Raw genomic sequence first — 23,968 nt, 5'->3', positions numbered from 1 at the left:
TATCTCCAAAGGTTAGCAATACTTGTCGATAGGCAATATTATATTGATATAAATGCCCCTGCACTTCCCTTCATTGACCCATATGATGTATTAAAATGAATTGCTGGTGACTTCATACATCGCAGCCAACTTTGTAAGAATTTTGCCTTGCTTTCTACATACAACCCTGGGACTGCGGCACTCCTACAATTTTCATGATTTATCAATTTTTGCAGGCCTGGCTTCAGATATTCCAGAATTCATTTCTCACAAGAAAAATTGCCTTAAATGTCATTTTCCTTTCCACATAAAGTTGTGGAGAGGGTAATAAGAAAGAAATACACCGCCAAACCTAAACTGGTATCTAACCAATATGCAGAAACAAACGTTTTTATTGGAAATCTTCCTAATATTTGTACATTGAACGAAACATCTACACAACAGCACCTCAATGTTCTCACTGAAAACAGTGATCCATAATCCAAGTAACTGATTTTGCCCCATTTTTGAGTGGGAAGGAACTACATATGCCGGTTTAAACCGAAGATAGACACAAAATGCTGGAGTAACTCAGCGGGACAGGCAGCATCTCTGGAGAGAAGAAATGGGTGGCGTTTCGGTCGAGGCCCTTCTTCAGACTGATGTCAGGGGAGAAGGAGGTACATAGATATGGAAGTATAAGGTGTGAAAACAGGACAAAGGGAATGGAGATCAAGGAAAATATAGACTAGATTATTGTTACCTGGGAGAAGGTAACAACAAAGCAAACAGAGATAAAATGTAGTTGGAGACAGTGAAACTGTTCGGAGAACTGGGAAGGGGAGGGATGGAGAGGGAGGGAATACAAGGGTTACTTGAAGTCAAGGTTCATACCACTGGAGTGTAAGCTGCCCAAGTGAAATATGAGGTGCTGTTCCTCTAATTTATGCTGGGCCCAAGGTCTTTGTGCTCCTGGAATAAAATACCTGAACTCACTACACTGTTACATTACCTAGTGCCACCCAACAGAACACTGGCTATAGTACATTCTCATTTGTACTTCAACAAAGGCATCTACTCAGGTTGCTCTCCACTGCGCCAGATTACCTGGCACAAATTTATGTACTCCTCCAGATTTCCCAGCAATGAATGTCCCTATGGCCGGGTGTTGAGACAAACTAAATATTCTATTTGTTCTACTCAATTGTTTCCACATCTTTCCTGTAACTTAAAACCAATTATTATATCTTCCCCAGTTCTGCACCACAATGTTAACTGTTTCCATTTCCACCTGTGTTGCCCAAATTGCTGAATATTTTTAGATTTTCATAATCTAGATTTTTTTAAATTTTCCACTCTTTAATGATGATCCACAATGCAGGCATATTCAGTTGAAAATATTTTATCACGACCTGATTGTTGCTAGCAAGCTTATAACCAAACTCATTTTAAGTAGTTTGATTTATTGAAAACCTTTTGGTTTTATGCAATTAAAGTTTCCAAGGTTCTACGGTTTAACCTTCAGTGAAATTCTGTATCCAGGTACAGGTGGATACAAATGCTTGCTAGGTTTTATTTGTAAGAGCAATGCCATAAGCAAGTACAATCCAAGGTAGAATAGGTCTTCCTCCAATTTGCACTGGGCCTCACTCTGACAATGGAGGAGGCCCAGGTCAGAAAGGTCTGTGTGGGAATGGGAGTTAGTGTCTAGCAACCAGGAGATCAGGTAGGTTCAGGTGGGTTGAGCGGAGGTGTTCAGCAAAAACGATCGCCGAGCCTGCGCTTGGTCTTGCCGATATATTGGAGTCCACACCTGGAACTTCGAATACAGTAGATGAGGTTGGAGGAGGTGCAAGTGAACCTCTGCCTCACCTGAAGACTGTTGGGGTGCTCGGACGGAGTCGAGGGGGGAGATATAGGCACTTGCATCTCCTGCAGTTACAAGGAAAGTACCTGGGGAGGGGGTGGTTTGGGTGGGAAGGGACAAGTTGACCAGGGTGTGGCGGAGGGAACAGTCACTGCAGAAAGCGGAAAGGGGTGGAGTTGGGAAGATGTGGCTAGTGGTGGGATCCCGTTGGAGTTGGCAAAGATGGCGCAGGATTATGAGCTGTTTGCGACATTTGATGGGGTGGAAGGTGAGGACTAGGGGGATGCTGTCCTTGTTACGACTGGGGGGAGGAGCAAGAAGGGAGCTGCAGCGGAGCTGGCCTCACCCCATCTCCTGGTATGGAACATCTCATCTTGGGCGCAGATGCGGCATAGACAGAGGAATTGGGAGTAGGGGACTTTACAGGGGAATTGGGAGTCTTTACAGGAAGCAAGGTGGGAAGAAGTGTAGTCTAGATAGCTGTGGGTTTATAATAGATGCCAGTGGGTTTATAATAGATGCCAGTTGATAGTCTCCTGTGATGGAGACGGTGAGATCAAGAAACGGTAGGGAGATGTCAGAGCCCTATTGCCCCATTTTGAATTTTATATATTTATTGAACATATACTTAACATTAACTTAACATTGAACATATACTTAATCAAAATTGTGTTTATAGCTGGAATGCCACTTAAAATGCACCAATTATAATACACAATTTACAAAAAATTTTAACGTGCGACATGCAAATGCTTTACCTTGTGTGGTGAATTTGCTTATTCCTTTTGGAGGAAGATCTGGAGTTTTGCTGCTGTCGTACTACGTGGGCAACACCAACATTTAAGGGCTGCGCAGCCAAGGTGACATGACCAGCTAATATCGATGGCTGCTGCACAATGGCATTATACTGGCCTCCATGGGAATGTACATTCCTGACAAAAAGGAGCAAACAGACTTAAAAATAGAAAATAGTATGTATATCTCTAACAATAAAGCAACGATAAATAAAATAATTATATATAAAGCCTGGGCTCGGAGTCAGAGGATAAATCAACTGGCACTTTATTTTAACATTAAAAATGGAGTCCTAAATCAGAAAGTAGGACTGAAAAACTTAATTTGCTATTGTTCATTTCTACACTGAAATAGAAAATGTATTTAAAATTAAATTCTCTCCACCCAGTAACCATATCTTTAATCTACCACAAAACTGTTTCATTATCTAATCTATTTTATCTTATCTATCACAGTTGTTTTACATGTTACTTCATAGCAACAAGAAATAAATCTGTAGCATCTTCCTCAGTCTTGACTGACAGAGTACACCTCTGGATAGGGTCTCCATTTCTATGAACTGCGAATCAGAATGCATCATTCATAAATGAATAAATCACAAACGGAAGCAATTAAGGCATTACAATTCTGAAGTAAACTATCCACATTGGCTCACCATATGCAGCAAGTTTTAATTGTCCAATGCTACTATTTCTTAGGCATGTTTTATGACTTGAAAAATTGTTAAAATACCTGATTTATTGTAAGTTAGCCAAAGATGATTCTCTGGATTTTTTCATGGTAATTTATGATAAAGGGAATTAAGTAAATAGATTTTGAGAAGGAATTCAAAAAGGTGGCATGTAAAAAGTTACTTCACACGAGTAAGATCGTGACATGGATGGGAGTGCGGCCAATGAACAGAAATCTGAATCAGGATAAATGTCATTTACAGAATAGCGATCAGTAAATAGTGGGAATACAGTGATTTGTGCCGAAGCCTCAACTATTTATAACTTGAAAAAACATGAAATGCAGCCAAATATGCTGATGCTACAAGGATAGGTTGGTTAGCAAGTTGCAAGGACATGAAGAGCCTGCAAAGAGATTATAGATACGTTGAGAGAGTAGCTAAGATGTTGCCAGTTGGAGTATAATGTGGGAAATATGAGATTTATCCACTGGATGAAAGACGAGCAAATTATTTTAGTTGGACTGGAATGACGAAATGATCGGTGGAGTGGGGGTGGAATCTGTATCAAGAAACAAATGGTTGGCATAAAGATACAAGTTATTCGGAAGGTCAATGGCCTTTATTGCAAAGGTTAGGTATTGGGCATTAAAGTTTTGATGCAACATTACCAGATGCTGGCAAGGCTACACCTGGAGAACCATGGAGAGTTTTGGACTTCATGTGTAAAGGAAGTGTACACAGACAACCCCTGGGTTATCCACGGGATCTGTTGCTGACAACTGCCTGGAATCTGATTTCTCTATAGTTCAGAAATGTTCATTTTCTACAGTAAAACATACTATATTGCTCCACGTCCACTTGCTACAATTCTTTAATGTCATTGAATATTCACCAACACTCATTATAGAATATATATCCAGATTTTAATGAGATATATACTGTATCAGTCATTAACAAATAACATGAAACATTTCATTATTACTGGCTAAATATATGCTTTGCAATGTATGGGAGAAGTTGCGAGAAGTCAGATTTCTGCAAGTCAGGTCATTTGTAACCAGGGGAGCCCCACTGTTCAAACTGAGATTTGCTAGATTGATTCCTGGAATGAAGGGGTTGAAATATAAATAGAGGTTGGGCAAGATGCACTTACATGTGAAGAATGGGAGGCAATTTTATTGAAACAGTTGAGAAACTGAGGGACATTGACAGGGTGGATGCTCATAGGGTACAGCAGGTTTAAGGGGGCAATTACTACTCCTACTTCTTATGCCTTTACAAAAAAGTAAAGAACTTTGCTCTATTAATGCACAAAATTCCAAATAAAGGACATTTTTCACAAAACAATTTAATTCATGATTATTGTGATTATAGTACTTTTGACAAAATGCAATTGCAATTCATCAAAGCAGGGGAAAATGCAAATGTTTAAGCCACGTTTAAAACAAACAAAAAAAGTAAATTTTATTCAAAGCACACGTACCTCCAGTCTGTTAGCTGCTGAGTACTAGCCATAGCTTCTGGTATGACAGTGGCATGTGAGACGGAGTTGTGGACAGCTACTCCAGGCAACTGCTGCCAAGTTGACGGTAGGAGGATTTGTTGGGTTCCACCAGGCCATGCCTGCTGCAAACAAAGAAGAATTGTTAATACTGTCACTGCCTTGGACACATGCCCAAAAGTTTGCAGACACCCAGAAAAGAACACAAAGCATCTAGCGGAAGACCGCACACAGCTGGCAAGAGAAGCACAATGGTAAAACAAAGATTTGTGATGTTAGATTGACACAACGCCTCCCTCCAAAGCCAATACCTGCACAGGACAAGGCATTACAGTTTAATGAGAGAAAGAGAAAGTGAGTGTATCCATTATCTTGCAGCTCTGAAGCAGAAACATACATTTGAATATTCTGTGCGACGAGCCATTCTGCAGGAATACAAACACACAGACACAGCAATTTCTTCTAAGCAGGCTCATGCTAAGCAGCAAGGGGAAAAGGGAGGGAACATTCTAACCAACCTTTGATCTGAGAAAGCAAAATGCACATTGTCACTGGAAGCGACAGCAGAAGTTGCATGATCCACTTAAAGATAAACATGCTACTATGGTTTAATTCAAGACCACAGAACTTAATTAGCAATCTTCTAATCATTGAAAGGTATTTCATTAAAAGTGGCAGTACTGTACAAGTATGTTTTAATATGGTGGCAAATTAAGGATTTTCAGGATGTTATTAAAAAATATGAAAAATGCACATGATTTATGACACAAAGTAATTCCATTCAGGAAATACATAATCTATGCAAGATTTTATATTTTATTCATTATTATGAGGGTAATTTTAGGAATCAGTTACAAAATATCTATAAGCTACTTAATCCATTATATATCAGATCAGAGAAAACATGTATTTTCTTCAGTGAGTAGATATCAATGTTTGCACTCGGGTATTAGATTGAGCAGCATGCGTTAATGACTTTGTTGAAGTGATCTTTAGTCAGAGGGTGGTGAATCTGTGGAATTCTTTGTCACAGAAGGCTACGGAGGCCATCAATGGATATTTTTAAGGCAGAGAGATAGATTCTTGATTAGTAAAGGTGTCAGGGGTTATGGGGAGAAGGCAGGTGAATGGGGTTAGGGGGAAGGGAGAGATAGATCAGCCATGATTGAATGGCGGAGTAGACTTGATGGGCCGAATGGCCTAATTCTTCTCCCATCACATGACCTTACACTACGCTCTATAGCTGTGGCTAGCCTACAAATATTACCAGATAATATTTATTAAAAAGTTCCTACAAAACTCGGTATTAAGAGTTAACTTCAGTATTACACTTGCCATGTGTACTCTTTAAACAAAATACGGTATAACATATCTTAAAACAAATTCATTTAGCTGCCAAATTAGTCTTTCAAAAGCCACATTATTAAATTGAATTATTATTCTAATGTAACAGTAGGATCTTGTTTATAAAGGATTAAACTACCAGTAAATTTACATTGGGATTTGTTACTAATTGTATAATTTAAATGGATAAGTTATGCAAGATATTCGAGATAACTTTTCAAATTAAACAAATAAATAGTAATTTAGAAAAGAGCAATGCAAATTGTGTCTTTCTTCAAATTCTTAGAAACCAACGATCATTTCATATCAAGGCATAACAGTACCCAAAAATCAGCAGATGTTCTCCCTCTTCAATTATTGCAACAGAGGCAAAGCTACTGTAGCCGAGTAAAGTTTTTCGTATTCGTCTAATATTTGCAAAAAATATAAATTTAATTATTTTTAAGTAATGAATATTGTTAAGTAATGACTTAAGATCATGATAATATTCACATTTATCGGGGTGTTACAGGGAAGCTTGTATTTTGTTTGAAAATAAATGATATCCTTTTCAAACTATCTTCAGTTTTGACTGTTACCAGACAGATAAGATTTAATCTTTTCAATGAAGGCTATTTGAAGGTGGAGTTAGGCAGGATGCAAATCATTGACTTTGGTTTAAACAGTTGTCCCTGCAGAAACTAGTTTGCTCACTCATATCACTGCAATTCCACTTCAAATCCATATTTTTTTCTATTACTCCTATACATTAAGGACAAGAAAAATACTAATCAATTTTGTGGTCTTCACTGTAAATGTTAAATATCAGTTCAGATTTCAGTTTGAATTATCAATCTTACCACATCATCATTGAACACGGAAAAAATATCAATTAAAATCCAATGGATTCAACATTACTAAAAGGCTCTAACCCATCTGCAAGCACGTATATGCAATTCAATGGAATTCTATAGAAAGCACAGCTACAAATTAAATCCTTAGCTGCAAGGCAGGAAAAATGCTAGTTTCTGCAATTTAACAGCAGTCATTCCCGAATTAACAAAAACTAAGTAATCCATAAACATGAGGCAGTCACAGTCCAAGCTCAGTTCTCCCAACTTAACCATGTTAAGCTTTCGTAACAATATGCATGTTAATCTTTGAACTAAACAGAGAAAGGAGATGATGTGACAGAATGACAAGACAATATTGTAATATTACTATTCATAAAATAATTTAAATAAAATCAGCTTCATCCCCAGGGCCATAGCTGCTATGAACCAGTGCTGCTGAGCCAGATGGTCACATCGCACAGTGATCCAGCACAGACCTACTTGAACTCTATATACTGTTTTAAAACTGTTTCTAATATTGTTTCACTGGGTTGTATAAATTTATACTGATTAGCTAATTAATTTATTGTATCGTATGGGAGGTGCATTCCCAATCTCGTTGTACCCCTGTACAATGACAATAAAGATATATTGTATTGTATTTGTCAAAACTAATATCCAATACATACCCAATTGTGCCTGTTTCTAGTAATAATTCTATAGGCATATCTTTAACGTATGTACTATTAATTGAGAGTTTTAAATACTGTATCAAACACAGGCATGTGAGTGAGGTAAAAAAAAAAAGAGGAAAAGAGCCGAGTGTTTGCGGAGGTACAGCTGGGGTCAAAAAATCAGAAACATTTTGTAAATTTATACACAAAATCACCTATTTCAAGTCTCTTTTAATGCATTTCAAAGATATTACAAAATAATGTGAATATGTCATTGTATACTAATAACATTTTTATTATTTTAATTAATTTTTATATATAATCTTGCACTTAAATTTAATATTTACTCATTACAGTTCCACCACTGATTTTCTGGCACTCTTGGTTCCAGAGCTTTGTTGGTTTATCCAGTTGGCCAAGGAGGTTGGCTATGGGGATAGATATGCTGGCTCAAGCTGAGCTGGAGTTCCAGAGCCCCGGCCGCAGGTTGCAAATTCAACCCACCGATTGGCCGTGGAAGTCCTGATGAGGTCGAGATTGGCTGCCTTGCCCAGCCCAGATGCTACATTTTCAGGGAGACTTCCAAGGCGGGGGGGATTTCAAGTGGGCTCTTGTAATTTTGTCCGGATTTCAATGATTAGCGACTATTTTTCGGGAACCCCTAGCGACCTCTAGCGGAACCCTAGTGTTTCAGGGAACCCCAGTTGAGAAATGCTGCTATATACATCGTTTATTTTATTTTATTTTTTCTTTCTTTTGATTCGATTTCTCCGCTGGTAAACGCGATTTTGGCAAAGTGAAAAACTCGGTAATCATGCAAAAAGTGCGGAAAATTGATTTTAAAAACGCGGAAATCTGTGGAAATGTGGAAAATTCACATGCCTGTCAAACAGGGGTAACTTTCAGATTTCACTTGACTCAAGCCCCTTTACTAGAGCCCTACTCATTCCGTTAAATATCCAACTACATTTCTGATTACGATTATAATTCCATATATAGACATTAATACATATCTGCATGCATTCTAACGCACAAATACCTCTCCAAATGGACCAAAGGATCTATACCCTGATCAATGCAATATAAAACTCAAACCCAAGAACAAATTAATGTTCCAGTTACTTACCCTAAAAAGCAATGTAATACAATTTAAAGTGATGGGTCTAATAATAATCTCAAGTCTCCTAGCAATTGGTTACATTCCAGCAGGGTATCTGTCTATTCACATAATGGTATAAAGAAAACATGAAAAGGTGCCCGAGTTCCACCTTGTCATCAATGTTAAGGAGCTATAGGTGCCTTTAAATTATCAACAGTACGCCTGACATCCAATATTAGATAAACAGAACATTCTAACCAAACATGAGACTCAAAGTATTGGTTTTAGTCTCTGCTACAAACTCATTCCTTTTTATCATCAAGTTTTTACTACATTTAGTGCAGCTTTGGTGTCATATTTGACCCAAAGATAAGCTCCTGACAAAATCAATGCACGTAACTAAAGTGGCCTATTATTAAATCTCTATTAAATCACTTTGCCTCAAATTAACTGCTGCTAAAACTCTCATCTGATTTAGGCTTGACTATTCCCACAAACCTCAGGGACAGCCTCTCATCATTTCTTTGACTGGTCACCAAAAATTCTGTAATCCTGTTGCACAAAGTGCTAATTTTCTATCAACCCCTTGCTCATTGATGGATCATAATTAAGCAATGTCTTAATTTTGAAATCCCTGTGTTCAAATCATTCAGTAGCCTCACCCTCTTTCCATCCCAATCTCCTACAATCTTTGAGATATGGCCTTGAGTTAAATTTCCTCTCTAAATTTCTCTGCTATTCTATCTCTCTTTCCTCCCTTAAGATACTCTTAATATTTGTGATCAAGCTTTTGGTCATTTACCTCGATATCGCCCTGTGGCTCAGCTCCAAATTTAGTAAAGCACCGTGGGATTTTTATATCAAGGACAATTTGTAAAAGACATAACTGTTAAAGAAAAATATTGGGGGAAATCAATGGAATTTAAGGAATTTGCAGCATTAAAAAACCCATTTGGCCCCAATCATCTCATCCAAAATTAATGTTCTATGCAAGCCATCTCCCATTCCTCATCATGTCACTGCACATCGCGTTCTTTTCTCATTCCAGTGGTCATTTAGGTTCTCGCAAGTTTTGAACTGTAGAAATGAGAAGGAACAAATGACAGTAATTCCTGACCTGATTTTTAAATGGTCTAGTTTATATATCAGGATCCACACAATAGTACTGATTTTTGTACACATCGTAATCATTTACCTCATCTTTTCCATGTTCTGTAGCTGAACTTGCCTGGTTTGAGGTGGATTCACTTTGTTTGGTTCGAGGTGGATGAAAATATCTGGATATGACACCTGCCCTTAATGTTTCCATTCATTACTCTACTCTATAGCCAATTAAAACCTCAGACTGCTTTGAATTTTTCTGGATAACTCAAGGAAACAAACCGTTAAGCAATACTGAAATTAATTTTCTATCCTCTGCTTCAACAAATACGTTATTAGACTATGAGCCTTTTAGAAATGTTAAGTGTATTGGCTTCAAGTATAGCTTCTTTCATCATTCAAATTGCTCGGAAATGTAGAACAGAGGAGACGTCTAATGACGTGAAAATATATAAGCTGGCACACGGAGATACATGCTTCTGTTCCTCTGCAGCAGCCTCAGAGGAGCATCTGTTAGTGCACAGAATCACACCAAGTGGGAGCATTTACCAGTACTGTGGTCGTCTGATCGACCAGCGCAGGCCGGCCGGCTGCGCAGTTCAGGGTAAAAGGGACCGCGTACTGCGGAGCAACAGTGGCAACGCGAGGATGTAGAGTGGCCACCATCAGCGGTGTGCAGCTGCCCTGTAATGGGGTGGGGTGGTAGTTAGTTATATGATACATTAGTTTTTAAAAAGTGCAACGTTCCTTTTTGATTCCTTGGATTGTATAAAAATCAGCTGAGTATGTGAAATAAATAACATACCAAGTGAAATAGGAATTAAAATTTTGATTAAGTTTCATTTTGCTCAGGAATCTTCCAAAATCTGCCTCATACCCACGCTCCTTTATTCAAATAAAAGATTGCGATTGGTCAGGGTTTGCGAAGGAAAAAAACATTACGACTCAGCTGCTCGTCCCATTTGACGTATACAAGATGGGGAAAACAAAAAGGAACGCTGCCAACTATGTAAAAGGGAAAAAGGATCCCCATCACAGCTTTAAAAATAAAACAGGTAAGATTGCACCTATATTATTACAAATAATACTAGTTTCTAGTTTTAAAGTATAATTTACTCCTGAACAAAATTATGAAACAACGACAGCATTGATGTATAGTCTCAAAATCTTGAATTGGGAGATAAACACTTCTGACCCCCATCAATAAAACATTCAAAGCTACAAAATGTTCTAAATTACATTTTCCAATACTGCAAAAAAAAAAGGAAGTAGTTATTTATTCCTAACTGTTATAATCCTAGACAAAAAAGAAAGAAAATTAGTAATGAGCAAGAGATTTTTTAATTGAATACAATCAATTGTGGCCATATCTCTTGTTTTCAATTTAATTAGGAATCTGAACCATGGCAAAGCACAAGATCCTCAAATTGCAGAACTGTGTTCAGGTAAAGACAAACAAAATTAAATATGAACAATGGTTGTATTTCAATATCAAACAACACACCAGTGGTACAATAATAGGCTTCAACAATTATTGATACAATGCCAAGTTGAGACCAACGACTTGCACGATTAGATACCTGTATATCAATTAAGTAATTGTGTTTTTTTTAAATAGGGAACTCATTTTATAAAATTATTCTGACATGCCATTGATGTTCATTGATTCAAAACCACCTTGATGTCACATGAACACTAAAAATATGCCATGACAACTTACTTGTTTTGTGCACAGCTGAATCTCAGCGGACGTGGGACATAAAAACTTTTTAATTTAATTTAATTTCCCACATATGTAGAAACATAGAAACATCGGTGCAGGGGTAGGTCAATCAGCCCTTCGAGCCAGCACCGCCATTCAATATGATCATAGCTGATCATCTAAAATCAGTACCCCGTTCCTGCTTTTTCCCCCATATCCCTTGATTCCTTCAGCCCCAACAGCTAAATCTAACTCTTAAAAACATCCAGTGAATTGGGCTCCATGGCATTCTGTGGTAGAGAATTCCACAGATTCACAAATCTCTGGGTGAAGACATTTTTCCTCATCACAGTCCTAAATGGCCTCCCCCTTATTCTTAAACTGTGACCCGTGGTTCTGGACTCCCCAAACATCTGGAACATTTTTCCTGCATCCAGACGGTCCAATCCTTTAAGAATTTTATATGTTTCTCTAAGATCCCCTCTCATCCTTCTAAATTCCAGTACTAAAATATATTGGCGTGTTGGACACAAGAATTTGAATGTGCCTCTTCCGAAGCTTTTAAATTAGTTTGAATTAACATTACCAATCTTGTTCTCTCCTTGCCTCTTTTCAGTTAACTCACAAGATCATGTTTCATAAATTATATTTTGTTTAATTGTTGTGGAACTGTTTCAACTTTTCATTCAGAACTTGCAGATGGTTTTGCAATGAACTGATTTGTTTCAACCAGGTCAACAGAATTTTAATATTTATAAAAATTCTTCAAAAGTTGCTACAGTCTTCACAAAAATTTAGTTCTGCAATTGATGTATATTATCTGCACAAAAAAAATAATCGACTTGAAACTTTAACTGTATTTCATTCTCTACAGTTGTGGCCTGATCTGATGGACATTTGCAGTACTTTATTTTCATTTCAGATTTTTAATTCCGGCAATTTTTTGCTTTTCAATTATCTAAGTTTTCGTTAAAATAAAAGTAAATATAAACCCTGGAGCATCAATGAGGAAAAATGTTTGATTCCTGCATTCCCCTGCCTGTTCAACAAACTCGCCCAATTTAACCTGGGAATTTTTGAATGACCAGGTTTGAACCTGGTTCAATGTCTGGTTAGTATTATTTCAGCAAGAAAGGGATACAATGATACCAATGACCACAGCTACCAGAGAACATTTACAACTGCTCTCTCTCATTATTCTCATACCAGACTGAACTGGCCTGGTAATTGTAGCCCCAGCGGTCAAAACTGTTTGCAAATTTCATCCAAGGCAAGCAGATATTGTTTTGGTGGAATTCCAACTCAGTTAAAAAGCCAAAGTTTTGAGTCAGAGGCAAAACAGGACAAGAAAAATCAAGAACTCTGCAGTTATACAAGCTTGTAAGGTTAATGTAATTAACTACCTGTGGTTAAGTAACATCTCTGATGACATGAATCACAAGCTTTACATAGCTCTAATCTTCCATATGCGCAATCTGAAGCTCCCTAGCGTAATTCTTACAAGGAAAATAGGAAAATAGAAAATGTTAAATTGGGCACTGGGAAGCTGCCTTATATCATTAAAATAACTTTATTTGTGCTACTCCAGAAGCTACCATGGACCCACATTCACCTTACAAGTTTTGCCAAGCCTAGGCTAGGTGACCATTTTACAGAGCACCTATATCCTGTTCACAATGGCCAGCTTGGGCTTCTGGCTGGATGTCATTACATCTTCCCTTCCCATATCAACTTGTTTGGTCTGGGCATCCTACAATGCCACAGTGAGATCAAATACAAAATGGAAGAACAGCCCCTCAATGCAGTTGGGTGACTAACAGACAAAGGTATGAACCATGAATTTTCTAATTTCAAGTAACCCACCTTCAGCGTTCCTTTCCCACTCCCACCAGTCCATTCAGTTTCTCTTTCCGGGTGTCCAACTTTCTCATCTCCCGCATGTCCACCACCAGTCCCTACCCATCACTTTTCCCAAGCTGTACCCTTCTTCTCCTATCTCCCATTTGCCCATCATTCCCCCTTCCCCACTACAAAAATCTGGATCCACAATTCACCTACCAGCCTGCCTTCCCAGTTACTTCTATATATTAGCTATTTTCCCTCTTGACTCTTAGTCCCGATACCAGATCTTGACCTACAATGTCAATCATCCTTTTGCCACCATAGATGCTGCTTAATCCACAGTGTTCTTTCAGCCATTTATTCTTTGCTCTAAATTCCAGCATCTACAGTCTCTTGTGTCTAATAGTTACTGCTGCTGACACCACAGCACTGATGCAAGATGAGATAATTCTACCCATTGAGCCCCACCTTCAAGGACAGAAACACCGGGAATTGCAGGAAACAAAACTGAATTTAACATGAACTAGTCAACCACTTACCTGAGCAAGAACACCTGGCTGAAGTTGAATTGACTGTGCAGCTGGTGCCTGGGGTACAACAGGCATTGCATTCTCCACTCGAACAGAAAAACCAGAATGTTTTGCAGATGCTTGTAGCCCTGTCAAGAAAAGTAGCAGTATATGCTTTTAGATCATTTCTAACAATTGGCTTGTGAAGAAAAATAAATAAAGAGTTAAAAGATCAAACAATTTTACATTGGTACTTTAACAAGGTCTTTTTACAGAGGTCATAACAAATAGAATGGCAGAATCATAGCTAGATACTGATGTTCCATTCAAACAGCAAACCTTGGTTTGAACCAAATGAAAGGTGTAAATCCAGTTCTTGTAAACCATTGTTACATCCATTTAAATCACAAATCACAGTACTCAACTGTGGGAACTATTGGTATCAGTTCTTCTGAGAGTAAACAGAAAACTACAGACCAATGAGTCTGACTTCAATAACAGGGAAATAGTGGAGTCCATAATTAAGAAAGTCGTTACAGGACAAACAATGAAATCGATGTTATCTGTTACATGGCAGACTTAACATGCATCAATTAATCAAATATTCCAGTTAATGAAGCCTGCTCTGCCAATGATGCTCAGCTCCATTGGTCCAATATTTGTGCACAGAAAGAAAGCACATAATAGGACTGAGCAGTCAACATGGATTCAGAAATGGGGAATTATCTTTGACCAGCAAATATAGAACATGGAACAGCACAGCATCAGGCCCTTCAGTCCACATCTTGGCTTGACAACGATGCCAATTTAATCTAATCCCATCTGCTTGTATGTGTTCCCCATCCCTGTATTTCTTCACTGCTCATGTGCCCATCTAAATACCTACTAAACTTTGCTATGGTAACTTCTACTGCCTCTCCTGGTGGTGCATTCCAGGCATCAACAACTGTGTGTAGAAGTAATTTGACTCGCAAAAGTCTTTTAAACATTCCTCCCCTCATCTTAATGAGGCAGTCTAATATTTGGTATTTCCACCCTGGGGAAGGGTCTGGCTAATTTACTCTGGCCACGCCTCTCAACGTTTTATATACTTCCATCAGGTCTCCCCTCAGTCTCAAATGCTCTACAAAAACAATCCAAGAAAATTTGTCCAACCTCTTCTTATAGCCAATGCACTCTAATCCAGGCAACATCCTGGTAAACCTCTTCGGCATCCTTCACAAGGCCTCCATATCCTTTATTTAATGCAGCGATCAGAACTGCACACAATACTCCAAATATGACCCAAAGTTTCATGCAGCTGCAAGATATATTTGCCATATTTTATTATCAGTGCCTTAATTGATGATTGCAAATATGCAGTACACCTTCTTTACCAGCCAAAATTACTTAAACTTGTCATGTATTTGTAGTTTTAAAGGGCCTTCAATAAAGTACCACCTTAAGAGGTTACTAAACAAAATTACACATGGGATTAGGATGGAAAGAGTAGTGGTTAATGAACAGAAACAAGTATTTTTGAGTTAAGAGCTTTGAACTACTAGGTGTCATATGGCTCAGTGCTGAGACCCCAAGTATTTGCAAGCAACATCATTGATTTGAGTGAGAAGACCAAATGCAATATATCCATGTTTTCATATGATGGCAATAGTGTAGGGTGTGGAGCAATAGTGTAGGGTGTGGTGTGCAAGGAGCTTTCAAGGAGATGGAGACGGGTTAAGATGGTAGGCAAGGACATGGCAGCTAAACCAAAAATAGTCATCTATTTGAGTATTACTTTTAAAAGGAATATTATTGAAAGGTGTGGGTGTTCAAAAGAACCTAGGTAATTGTACTGTCCTAAATGGTTAACTTCCGCCATGCGTGCTGGCATCCCTGCCGGCCAGAAACATCATGGGTGTACACGGTGGATTGGAAACACCATCAGTTTGAAAAGCTGCAGCCATTTTTGGTAAGTTGTGATGATGTTAAGTTCAACGTTAATTAGTAAACTACTGTTAAATTACTTACTCCATTGTTATTGTCCCGAACAATACATAACAGTAACCTTCTACATAAGTTACTGAAAGTTCATGTTCAGTTATATTAAGCAATCAGGAAGCCAAATATTATGTTGAATGAAAGATGATTTTAAATATACAAGATATTTTGCTCCAAAACAAGCAGGGCTCTAGCAACACAGCAACTAGAACTTTGTGCACAGATTTAGTATGTCCATCTAAGGAATGACTTGATATCAATAGGGGAAGTGCAACAACAGGTTACCAGATGGAACCTTGGGATTGTGGAGAAGATGGGGCAGCAACTGTTTTATGAGGGGAGATTAAATAGACTAAACTCCAATTTCGAAGAATGAAAAGTGATCTCATTGAAGCATGCAAAATTATTACAGGGCAGAGACTGGGATTGTTCCCCTGGCTGGGGCATTGAAAATCAGTAGGTCAGTCTCAAAATAAAGGGTTTGGACATTCAGGACAGTGACGAGAAGAAACTTTAGATATTTTCTACCGAGTGTTCTCAGAAGGCTCAGTCACAGAATACATTTACAGATGCTCCTCAATTTACGACTTTACGATTTTGCAAACGCTGGGCAACAGCAGCGAGGCGCAGCTCGCTTCCGGTCACATGATCACATGCAGGCGGCACGGTAGCGCAGCGGTAGAGTTGCTGCTTTACAGCGAATGCAGCGCCGGAGACTCAGGTTCGATCCTGTAGCGCAGCGGTAGAGTTGCTGCTTTACAGCGAATGCAGCGCCGGAGACTCAGGTTCGATCCTGACTACGGGTGCTGCACTGTAAGGAGTTTGTACGTTCTCCCCGTGACCTGCGTGGGTTTTCTCCGAGATCTTCGGTTTCCTCCCACACTCCAAAGACGTACAGGTATGTAGGTTAATTGGCTGGGTAAATGTAAAAATTGGCCCTAGTGGGTGTAGGATAGTGTTAATGTACGGGGATCGCTGGGCGGCACGGACTTGGAGGGCCGAATAGGCCTGTTTCCGGCTGTATAGATATGATATGATATGATATGATTAAATGTGTTTTTGCCTTACGATATTTTCAGTTTACGATTGATTTATTGGAACGTAACCCCATCGTAAGTTAAAGAGCAACTGCATATGAAAACTAACAAATAGGACTTTCATTGTTTCAATTCATACCCGGTGTATATGACAAATAACCACTTTGATTTCAAGGGAATGCAAGGGGTATCAAGATAGTAGAGTGTCAAGGTAAAGCATCAGCCAAGCAGCGATGATGAGGAAAGGATTTCAGTAAGTTACAGGGCAAGCGAAAGGAGGCGAATGGTTTACTCTTGCATCTATTTCTTGCGTTTACATTCTTCTGACCATATAGGTTATAAGGGATAGGAGTAGAATTAGGCTATTTGGCCCATTCAATCATGGCTGATCTATCTCTCCCTCCTAACCCCATTCTCCTGCCTTCTCCCCATAGCTTCTGACACCTGTACTAATATCACATTACTTGGAAAGGCAAAATGCTTGTAGGACTCTCCAATCACTGATAAATGTATATGCTTTTTACAGTCTCAAAATATTAAATACCCAATAGATTTAATTATTTCTAAACAGACGATGCCACATTCTACCACCTTTAACAAAATAATTATAGGTAGAGTTCCACATATCCATACTGATGTGCTTATTCACATTTACTTGCTTGATTTCCTCCCAACTGTTTATCCTGTCTTTACTAATTTCTATCACTTTATGTTCCTCTTTAATGCCTTTTTATAGTTCACATTTATATTCCTCTACTTTGCGTCCAACTAGAAACTCAAATCAAACTATACACAAACACGCAAAAAGATTCAATCCTCAGTGAATTTAGTCAAAGATTATTTAAGTAACAGAAAATGCCAGCCAAACACTATTTTAAATATTCTCCAGTCAAAATTAGCAAACACAAACTTGTGTCAATACATTCCACAACCAGTTTATAAAACAAGCAATAAACGCCTCAGAGCCTATTAATTGCTTTCAGGTCATGCTGAAGAAAATTCAAACCGAGCTAAATAAAGTTTTTCATAAAGGACGTCCATCTGTCCTGACAAAAGAAAATGCCAAGCTAAGCAAACAAGAACCTAAAGTGCATGCTTCAAAATGATAGGACTAATTTTATCTTATGAGCTGGTCATTCCATATGTTTAAACGACAAGTGAAACAGAAGACATTCAAGTTTCAAAAGAGTCTAGTCGGAAAGAAGACACTCACCTTGAAATGCTGGTGGACACACGATGAGGGCTTGCTGGAAAGGGTCAGCCTGTGCACACAGCTGTGTTGTTCCAGCCTGCAGAGGCATGCTTGCTTGTGCAACACCCGCCACAGGTGCTGTTGGAGGTTGATAGAGTGCAGATTGATAATTGAGCAGAGATACATCTGCACTGGACAATGAAAGAGCTGCTGCAGTGGAGGTAGGAGCTAGGGTGTTGGCCTAAAGAAATTTCACATTGTTAATTATAGGTATAAGAAAAACATGAAGTGCATAAACTTTTGCATTTTCTTTTAAACATCTAATAGAATAACATATAACTAAAATGTTCAGAATAAAAATTATATCTGTAACAAATGTGACAAAAATCTGAAGTGAAGGAATTAACATTGAAATTATTGCCCTTTAAAGATCCAATACACACCATACAAAGCAATTATCTTAATATAGCTGTGAAAGCTTCATTTTTTCCCCACTTTATTTGGCAAACTAATGCAAAATGTAATTCGAATTCATTGGCCTTACTATGAAGACACTGAAGTACAGTGCATTTTACAAAGTCAGTACTAGGTCCTTTCCTGTTGGTGTACAGTGGTTTACATTTGAACACAGTGCTCATGGTTACAACATTTGTACATAACATTTCCACATAACATTTCCTTTATCAAAGAGATTAAATATGGAGGGAAATTTTGTAAATAATTGATAAATTGAAGGGAAGTAAGCAGGAAAGTTTTCACCCAGAGAAATTTGGTATGGGAAAGAGTTTAGAACTTGGAATTAAAAAGATGATAGAGAAGCTTTGTATTTGTACTTTGAATAAATTATACTTTTATATGCAGCTGATGCCAAAAGACAATAGGTCACAAACTAAACAGTGAAATTACACTGAATATTTTATTTTCACCCAGCAGAGACATGGTATGTTGAATGGCCTCCTCTTTGCATGAATTTCAATGATCAGAGACCAATCAATGTAGACTCTAACTCACTGTCCAATCAAATAAACTGAAACTTCAATTTCAGAATATAAATTAATTTAAAACATCAAAATTACAATTAGCATAAATATTCAATTTAGTGAAGCAAATTTCCAGTTCTTCTTTAAGGTGCTTGTGTGACAATTTTAGAACCAAATGGATATTATGTGAGGAATTTTGCAACAATTCCAGATACGTTCACTGTTCAGTGTTTTGCAGGTTAAAGTCAGAAAAAAAACATCCCCTTACAACAGCAATGAGTTGGCTCTCCCTTAATCTTACAACAATTATTCTGTTGACGATGTGAAATCGTCATTTCCATGTCAAATCTTGCTTCCGTGTGTGCCTGCAGTGGTATGTTATATTTGCATCCTTGTCTAATAGAAACTGCCTTAAGACTGCTCATGATCATTTCATTGAGAAAAATTGACTGGAGAGGATGCTGTTTTTGTTGCTTCCAAGATATGTTTATGTACAGTGGCTCATACCTGATTGTGCATGGTGTTGAGTTGGTTATTGAAGGCCATCGTCAAGTTTGTGCTTGCGTTTGGTGCAACATGTGCAATAAACGGGCTTTTATTCTGGTTTATAGTTTCATAGTTGTTGACTCGCCGTTTGCAAATCTCCATGTTTTGAAAGCAGGATTTCACACTATAAAAGAAAAGCATCTAATTTAGAAATGGGAGTATCAAATTTAAATGTAAATGTAGCAGCTCACGTTAACATTAAATAACTAACATAAATGTTGCACATTTTTCTTTTCTAAACAAGTTGCAGTGAGCCAGTGAAGAAAGGTTACATGATCTATTTCTAAAAATTAAGCCTACAACAAATACCTTTCAAATAATGATTTGATGATAGGCACTTCGACTGCCATATGCTTAGCATAAATAAAGATCTCATGGAATTACAGATAAGTTATTTAACATTCAATTGGGTGCTGTTTAAGATCTATGTCCAGCTAAATTGTTTTTGCTCGTGTCTAATTTCTCATCAATCAAAGCAGGGGAAGAAGGCATATTTTCCAGCCTGTAGATTGAGTACACAAAACTACATGCTCCCTTCGTGTAAGTTTTTGCAAACTGCACCAAATGTTGGGAGCCGCAGCATAGCTCTTACACAGCATGAAAGCAGCATGAAATAATGGCCCTACTTCCCGGAAGAAAGAACAACATTCAATTAAATAGCATCTTGAAAAATATCAGAAATAAATTAGCTTATACAGATTATTATCTGTCAAAATGTTGCATTAAAACCTAAAAAGGGGATATTCAGGTGACAATAGCTTGGTTGAGGTTGTTTTAAACGGGAAAACAAACAAGAGACAACATGGGGATGAATTGGAGGAGGGGGGTTAGAATCTCAATGATGGGGTGGCAGTGTATATGTGGATTTGAAGGGAGTGAGGGTGGAAAGGAAAATATCAAAATAACTTTCAGAATTTAGGCTCATGCCGCCCGAGGAATGGACATCATTTGCAGAACTACAAAATTGGGCCTGAGAGTAACCAGAACATGACTCGCACATGTATCTTGACAGACGAGTGCTGAGATGATTTAAAAAAACAGTGCAAGCTCCTGGAAGAGTTACAAAAACAATGGGAATTTTAAAAAGAGACACTGCTTTCCCAGGAGAAAATGCAGGATAACAAGCACAGGGATTATGGATGAGTCGGGCATGGCAACTAGTCATAAACAAGCTCATTAATGGAAACTAAAAGGCAAACTAGGACTACAAAAGAATAATTAATAGGCAGTACAGGCATGTGCCAGGCCGGCTATAGACAAGGTAAGCGACTGTAATATTAGGAAGTATTTTAGATTAAGTGCTCAGCAAGTCTCAACAAAATGACATTCACATCTTGTCCTAAAGAGCTTTGTTGCACAAAACTGTACAATCTAAATGGCTTACTGATTGCTATGAGGAAAGTCAAGCAGATGTGTCATGGTAACAAATGGATGGTTTAAGGTTTTTAACGGATTAATCCTCTTGTCAGCATCTATTGTCAACATTTTCTTTAACAAATCAATATATTCCCTTCGGTCTGCTTTCTCAACCAACATATCTGTTCCTTCCAAATCATTCGGCATGTTCACCTGAAAGTACAAGAAGCATTAAACAATATAAATGTACATCATTAAAGAGACAAAACAACAATAGACTAATCCTTAACCATTTTAAATAACCTAAACCATTATATGTTGGGTTACTATGGCATCAAAATCTGAAATCAGACCAGAATTTGAACGCCAGCTGAATTGACATGCAGTTTAATACTTACAAGGATAAATTGAACAGGCAGGAGATTAACCATTTTCACTCAAGTGTGTACATGCTTGTGCATTATCATTAATAATTAAATATCCAGTTTCCTGTAATACGTTTAAGCAGTATTTCCACGCATTTTTAAATTTAAAAAATCCTCAATACTTTAGAAATAACCTTCAGGATTAGAGTTGTTCACTTTAGTAATGAAAGGATTCATGGGACCTCCTCCCAAATATTTGCAGCACAGCACAGGATCAGGTTCTTCTGGTCATGATGTCTATGCCTCTCATAAATCCAATTAAACTAACCCCATTTGTCTGCACATGGTCTACATCCCTCCAATTCCCTGCCTGCTTGCTTGCAGTCTAAATGCTTCTTAAATGTTGCTATCTGACTCCAGAACTTCCCGAGGCCTCGTACTCTTGGTTCTATCTACTCAGTTAAAAAAATGTGCCTAATACACTTCCTTTAAACCTTGCCCCTTTCATCTTAAAACTATTCTCGCCTGTATTTGATATTTTCACATGGGATAAAGATCCTTATTTGTCCTATCTATACCTTTAATACGTTTATACACTTCAATTAGGACCCACTCCCCCCTACCTCCAGAGAAAATAATCCAAGTTTGTCCAAACTTTCCCTATAGCCAAGGATAGTTAAACAAGACAAACAATAATTCTATATCAATTAATGTTACAAATTATGTGCACTTCTATGCCCTAATACTTAATTTTGTTTGCATTTATAATTTAATCTGTGAAGCCCTTAAATTCATCAGATAGTAAATCAAGATATACGCCAAACTTTTTTTTGCTAGATATGTAATCCTTCCATAAATGTCCTTTCAAAAATCTAAACTTCCCAATGGTAAATTTTACATATATTCTAGAATCCTGTATCAAATTCTAGTTATGGTTACCGTCCAAAGTACCATCAATAGTCTCAGAATGAAACAGAAGGGAAGCCAAAAAGTTACAGGCTCAGATTAGAAATGTCAAATTAAAAAAAATATGACAAGGGAAAGGTCTGGCATCTCATCAAGCCATTGTCAAGCACTCATTTCCTTGATGGACACAGCGAGTAGTCACTTGATCCAGGCACTGGACTATAAATAAAGCGCCAGATCATCTGATTAATAGCTATGGAAATAACTGCAGGCATTCACATTCCGGAAGAAGTGGGCACAGTTGTGGCATGACTTGCCAAGCAATCAGTTGGCAACCTTCTGACTGCCCACTCAGCAGCCAGGTCAGCTTCTTGCCCCTGAAAAATCTCCCCGCCTTTATCTCAGCAAGAAACGCCAACACTCAGCAATACAACTCCATTGATATATTTAAGCGCAACTCAACTACTAACTTGTAGAAGGCTCTAATTCAACCATTCCAAAAGAAAAACAAAGCTATTTTGGGTAAGCGAATAAGAGAAGATAGCGTTAATATTTTGTTTTTTTTAAATGTAGCCTTTCAAATTTCCAATAATTTCCAGACATCCAGGACAACACAGTCCAATGATTGACACTCCTTCCACAATGCCTCCATTCCCTCTACCATGGTGGCTAGTCATTGTCATGGAAAAAAATGCGCTGCTGTTATTCACCCGAGCATCTACATCAAAGTCGAGGATGCAGTCCGATGGGAACTCTATCACGTACAGGACTCCGACACATCGCACACTAGCTTGTAAATATATCACCATTCTTTCATTGTTGCCAAATCCAATCTGGACATGCCCTCCCCAACAGCATTCATAAGAGTATCATCACCAGAGGATCTGCAGCAGTGCAAGATGGAGATGAGAACCCAACACCTTCTCAAATGAAGGAGAGATGCAATAATGACTAACTTTGATATTACCCAAAACATCCTGAAAAATTAAAAAACCTTCTGTGGAGATTTCTGAATCATTTACCTAAATATCTTCACTAGTGTTATGTCAAGTTTTTTTTTCATGTGAAGCACTTGACGTATTTTGTTATCTCAGACACACTAAGGCCAAGCAGCTGTTGTTGCTAACATTAGATTTCAAATGGTTAGGGTACGTGAGTGAATAGATTGAACCTCTGTCCTTTCACTCTTCAACAAGGGCAAAACCTGTAGACATTACAGATATGGAAAAATGATTTCCTCAGGGACAAGAGATATTATGTCCGAAACTTGATGTTACCAAATACTACATCAGTTTTAGATTCAGAAGGGCTTCAATGGAGAGGGAGATGGAATTAACAACTAAAGAACCAATCTGTGGTGAAGAAGGGTCTCGACCCGAAACATCACCCATTCCTTCTCTCCAGAGATGCTGCCTATCCGGCTGAGTTACTTCAGCTTTTTGTGTCTATCTGTGGTGAAGGTAATGGTTTTTGCTTCCTCCCTTTCCCTGGGTATAAGTATAGATTCTGCTCCTTTAACTGAAAGCTAGTTCAATTTGACTGACCGGCACTGACCTAGATAGCACTCTCCTCCATTGCTTTCTTCCCTTAAACAACACCCCCCCTCCCCCCTTCTCTACTGCAATGCAACTCAAAGTCAAAGTACTTTTCTTTTGTACTAGTCAAAAAATATCATGTTTTACAATGGAATTGAAACCCCAATAATCAGTGCTTCTCTCACGCTGTCATC

The 23,968-nt window shown here is 38.1% G+C and overlaps 1 protein-coding gene across 7 annotated transcripts in view; it reads right to left on the bottom strand.

Annotated features, from left to right (window-relative positions):
• The window catches only part of LOC144605400 (homeodomain-interacting protein kinase 1-like), a 98,224-nt gene that overhangs the window by 15,022 nt on the left and 59,234 nt on the right, over positions 1–23,968 (bottom strand). For 4 of the 7 annotated variants that reach the window (XM_078420586.1, XM_078420588.1, XM_078420585.1 and 1 more), the window contains 7 exons: positions 20,997–21,181; positions 19,574–19,736; positions 18,108–18,327; positions 13,908–14,026; positions 10,374–10,508; positions 4,777–4,919; positions 2,584–2,757 (listed from right to left, as the gene is read on the bottom strand). In XM_078420586.1, the coding sequence (XP_078276712.1) occupies positions 2,584–2,757; positions 4,777–4,919; positions 10,374–10,508; positions 13,908–14,026; positions 18,108–18,327; positions 19,574–19,736; positions 20,997–21,181 (1,139 nt within the window). The remainder of the gene's footprint in view (positions 1–2,583; positions 2,758–4,776; positions 4,920–10,373; positions 10,509–13,907; positions 14,027–18,107; positions 18,328–19,573; positions 19,737–20,996; positions 21,182–23,968) is intronic. The other 3 variants (XM_078420587.1, XM_078420589.1, XM_078420590.1) reach the window with 3 other exon arrangements.

The sequence above is a fragment of the Rhinoraja longicauda genome, chromosome 24, assembly GCF_053455715.1.
Source record: "Rhinoraja longicauda isolate Sanriku21f chromosome 24, sRhiLon1.1, whole genome shotgun sequence".
Taxonomy (NCBI): Eukaryota; Metazoa; Chordata; class Chondrichthyes; order Rajiformes; family Arhynchobatidae; genus Rhinoraja; species Rhinoraja longicauda.
This window is presented reverse-complemented; position numbering and strand designations above follow the sequence as displayed.